The sequence below is a fragment of the Tasmannia lanceolata genome, unplaced genomic scaffold, assembly GCF_043159265.1.
Source record: "Tasmannia lanceolata isolate RefF3 unplaced genomic scaffold, GAP_Taslan_0.1 ptg000037l, whole genome shotgun sequence".
Lineage (NCBI taxonomy): Eukaryota > Viridiplantae > Streptophyta > Magnoliopsida > Canellales > Winteraceae > Tasmannia > Tasmannia lanceolata.
In genome coordinates this window covers 11,482,375-11,486,894 of record NW_027518714.1, presented here as the reverse complement: position 1 = coordinate 11,486,894, position 4,520 = coordinate 11,482,375, and the positions used below count along the sequence as shown (strand labels likewise).

At 37.1% G+C, this 4,520-nt stretch overlaps 1 protein-coding gene across 1 annotated transcript; it reads left to right on the top strand.

The window, feature by feature from the left end:
* The first annotated feature begins 1,305 nt into the window (after positions 1-1,305).
* On the top strand, positions 1,306-3,910 carry LOC143860998 (putative indole-3-pyruvate monooxygenase YUCCA5). Its single transcript, XM_077371879.1, has 3 exons — positions 1,306-2,103; positions 2,634-3,005; positions 3,451-3,910. The coding sequence occupies exons 1-3, from the start codon at positions 1,444-1,446 to the stop codon at positions 3,673-3,675; spliced, it is 1,257 nt and encodes a 418-aa protein (XP_077227994.1). The 5' UTR covers positions 1,306-1,443; the 3' UTR covers positions 3,676-3,910.
* Positions 3,911-4,520: the final 610 nt, after the last annotated feature.

Sequence of the window (4,520 nt, the reverse complement as noted above, 5' to 3'; positions counted from 1 at the left end):
CAATTGGTGTGCCACGTGGCTATACTGGAATAGATATTTCTATCTCGTGTAGTTAAAACCTCCAAGGGGAAGTCTCTCTCTCTCTCTCTCTCTCATCATAAATACTTCTCTCCTTTTCCTTTGAATTTATGTTTCTAGGCCGCTTCTGTTGAATGTGATAGCCAAGTAGCCAACTAATATTCTGAATTTAAGGAACTTCTTGTTTTTTTTTTTTGAAATTGGTTCAAATGGACTAGTTGAAAATACAGTATCTTCAGAGTGGATCTAGAACCCCACACAGGCCCACATGGATAAAAATTCCTTTCTAGTGTATTCCTAATGATTCAACATTTATACATAGGAAAATGATATGGTAACAAAGAGTAAGATCAATGGGAGAAACCAGTAATGAGAAAATGTCATGTGTACAACAAAATTTTTTTTAACTTTTGGGTGATTTTCCTTACCCACAGGACTGGTTGTATGTCACTTGTGATGTGGTGGCAATAACCCATTTGTTTAATCTCCTGGTAGGTTGGAAAATCAGTTTCCCTAGCATTACTCTTCTATGTATGTTGGAGGATTTGTTTGAGAAGTAATAAGCCTGCTAAAAATTCATAAGAAGTGATCCAATTTTGTCCTCAGTGTTTGGATTTTTTTTAAATGGTGTTAGTTGGGGTTTGGATAAAACTCAAAGCATGATATTATGTTTTCAAAATAAAAGAAAAGAAAAGTGCAAAAATTCCAATCTTGAAGTGGGAAACAACTAAGCATTATATTGAAATGTAAAGATGAATGAAGTTTTGAGAGTGGATCTAGAATCCCCACATGGAAAAAATCTAGAACAAAAATAAGTTACTAAACAGCATTACATTATCTATGCACGTTAGAAAAATTTACAGGCAGAAAGGTATAGATGTATCAATGTATGTAAGCAATATAACTGAATTCTGTGTGTACAGAAGTTCTACTTGTACCCATTGTTTTCTAGGAACTAAAGAATAGATCAGATAAGTGCTAGGAATGTGGGTCCATAAAGATCTAGATAGGGATTTCTTTTTCCATTTATTGAATCCAATAATAATAGCATTTACTCACAATAATTCCACTGAATTTTGTAGAGGCCCACAAATCTTGTGATAGTGGAATTTTCCAAATAAAATATAGAAAAAAAAGCAGAATTCTCTAATAAAGAAGAAAAAAATCAATTAAAAACAGTTGCACTATAATTAAAGAGGAGGCCCCCAGGCTTATCATTTGAAAGCACAAACTTCCACTCTCACCACATGCAGCTTTCATAGCCAACTCATCTATTTAAACCCCTCCATCCTTCCCACAAACAAACACAACTCCATTTCCAAATCTCTCAACTTTTCATTCCTAAATTTTTCTACAAACTCATTACCCTATTCTCTTCCCTCAATCCCCACTTTTTTCTAAAGAAAAACCCAACTCATTTCAACCATGGATCGCGAAGATCACTCCATGACCCGTCGATGCGTGTGGGTGAGCGGTCCGATCATTGTCGGCGCAGGTCCATCCGGGCTCGCTGTGGGGGCGTGCTTGAAAGAACAGGGGGTGCCTTTTATAATCTTAGAGAAAGCAAATTGCATTGCTTCTCTATGGCAAAACCGAACTTACGATCGGTTAAAACTCCACCTCCCAAAGAAATTCTGTCAACTCCCAAAACTCCCATTCCCTGAAAATTTCCCTGAATACCCAACTAAGAATCAGTTCATAGAGTACTTAGAATCCTACGCGAGGCACTTTGATATTAACCCAATATTCAATGAGTGTGTTTTATCAGCTAAGTATGACGAGACGTGCGGGCTATGGACAGTGAAGAGTGGGAGCACAGAAGGGGGTTGGAAAAGTGGTGGCGAGGTGGAGTACATTTGTCGGTGGCTCGTGGTGGCTACCGGAGAGAATGCGGAGTCCGTGGTGCCGGAGATTGAAGGACTTGGAGAATTTAGGGGCCAAATTAAGCATGCTTGTGATTATAAATCAGGGGAGGATTACAGAGGAAAGAAGGTTTTGGTGGTGGGATGTGGGAATTCTGGTATGGAACTTTGTTTGGACCTATGTAACCACAACGCTATTCCAACAATGGTGGTCCGCAACTCGGTAAGTGGTAGTAGTACTGGTCTTATTAAACGTTTTTGAGTTCAATTATGAAAAGTTGGAGAAATTTTAAGAGACAAAAATCAGAGATTTTATATGTTGTAAGCCGGTATTTTTCAAAAGTGCTGTATGGGACATACCATAGAATGATTGATGGGCCACAACGTAAATAGGTTATGACTCTAAAATTGTTTCCATAAGATGATCCCAACCCTCCCATCTATTGAGGTTTCATAATTTGCAGTTCCTCTGTAGATCAAAGGGCTAGGATCATTCTATGGAAATAATATTTTGGGCACAACCTATTTACGTTGTGGCCCATCAAATGGACGGTTTGGATCATCCTACGGCATGGCCCCTACAGTACTTTTTGAAAAATAATGGACTACACATTACACCACATAAAAACTCTATAAAAAACCCAGAAAGAAAATTTGTAGTTCAACTTTCTTTTTATTAAGGGCTATGGGTTTTGTTGATTTTAGTGATGTTTTTGTATGGATTTTACTAATGGAGGTTTGATTCATGGACAGATTCATGTGTTGCCAAGGGAAATTTTTGGGAAATCGACGTTCGAGACTGCTGTTTTTCTGATGAAATGGCTGCCTCTTTGGCTGGTGGATAAGCTGATGTTGATTCTTGCGCGGTTAGTTCTTGGGAACATAGAGAATTACGGTCTCAAACGCCCTCCAATTGGGCCTTTGGAGCTAAAGAACAACCATGGAAAGACCCCTGTTCTGGACATTGGTGCATTGGAGAAGATCAAATCAGGTGAAATAAAAATAGTTCCAGGAATAAAGAGGTTTTTGCCTGGGAGAGTAGAGCTTGTTGATGGTGAGAAACTCGAGGTTGATTCGGTGGTTTTGGCTACTGGCTATAGAAGCAATGTTCCTTCATGGTTACAGGTGAGCTTAGTTTTCTTGTCACTTATTCAAAAAGGAGTTTTCTTATAAATTGGATTTGACATAAAGTTTAGTGGTGGAGTGTTTTTAACATTATAAAAATTCTTTTGCTCAAATGTTTCAAATAAAAGAACATAAAAAGCAATTAGAGAAGGTAGATATGACTGAAAGAAGGTTAGTGATATATTATAGATACTGTCACATCTTTCCTGAAAGGGTTTAAAAAGTCAGAAACTCAAAGCTAGCTGGCTGGGACTTGTTTGGTGGGTCTTAGTCTTGTTTTTTTAATTTGCTTTAATGAGATGAGTTACCCAATTAAAGAAGAAGAAACCCTTTTTAACAATGAAGTTTGGACTTTATTTTATGGGCTTTGAGTTAACTTTCTTCATTTGTAAATTCAGAAATAGAAACTGTTTGACTAAATGTTTTTTTGGGTTTTATTTTACAGGAGAGTGATTTCTTCTCGAAAAATGGGTTCCCAAAGGAACCATTCCCAAATGGTTGGAAAGGGAAAACTGGACTCTATGCAGTTGGGTTCACAAGGAGAGGGTTGTCTGGTGCATCATTAGATGCCACTAGGATAGCACAAGACATTGGCAGTGTTTGGAAAGAGGAAACCAAACAAGCAAAGCCCTTCATTGCCTGCCACAGAAGATGCAATTCACAGTTCTAATGTGCTGATTTTCTTTCCTTTTTCTTTTCTGGCCAACATAATGGTCACTGTGATTTGAATGAGTGTACCATAGTATGTAAAAAGAAAGAAGCTACATAAACCAGCCCTCTTAAGGAGCCCAAGTTTTGTCAGTAATAGGCATTTGTGTATAAAGATAACAGTCTTTTAATTTTGGAAAATTTTGTAGTTTGTACACTAGCTCCATCATTAGATCAAATGAAAGAGTATTATTCTCCTCTTGTTGTATTGTCCAATTTATTACACAAATTCACCTTTCTTTGTCTAAATAAGCTGAAAAGGCAGCATACTATTCATTTTGTGAATTTAATGCAAATTTCCTTTCTCTTTAATGTGTTGAAAAAGAAGGTATGATTGGATATAGTACAAAAGAGGTTACAACTATAGTGCGGTTTGATAGGCCCACTTCATCTTCCATAACTCATCTCTGAAAATTGACAATGCATGAAAAGCAACTGCAACTTCCATGAATTTATGAAAAAAAAAGAAAGTTTGGGCCTTTATTGTTTCATGAGTTAAAATATGAGTTGTATGTCGCAGAGAAAGAGCCCCACCTCAATTTCAATGAAATATTCCAAATTTTTTTCCCCTTTTCCCCTTTTCTCTTGCTTTCAAAGAAAGCCATGGCTGCTAGGAAACCTTTGAAACCCATTTCCTCCATGTAATTAACACAAGCACCCTCTCTAAGATTCAAGCAAGAAAAATGACATTCATTTTATTAGAAAATAGACCCAGTTCAATTTTAGCTTCTACCACCCATCAAATGAGCAAGCATCCATAAAATTTCAACTTGACCACTCCAAAAGGAGTCATTTTCTACCTTCATT

What these genes read in the sequence shown, in the direction of transcription:
- LOC143860998 (XM_077371879.1), top strand. Translation starts at nt 1,444, where the DNA reads ATGGATCGCGAAGATCACTCCATGACCCGTCGATGCGTGTGGGTGAGC. An exon ending in CAATGGTGGTCCGCAACTCG is followed by an intron (nt 2,104 to 2,633) that starts GTAAGTGGTAGT and finishes ATTCATGGACAG; the next exon opens with ATTCATGTGTTGCCAAGGGA. An exon ending in ATGTTCCTTCATGGTTACAG is followed by an intron (nt 3,006 to 3,450) that starts GTGAGCTTAGTT and finishes TTTATTTTACAG; the next exon opens with GAGAGTGATTTCTTCTCGAA.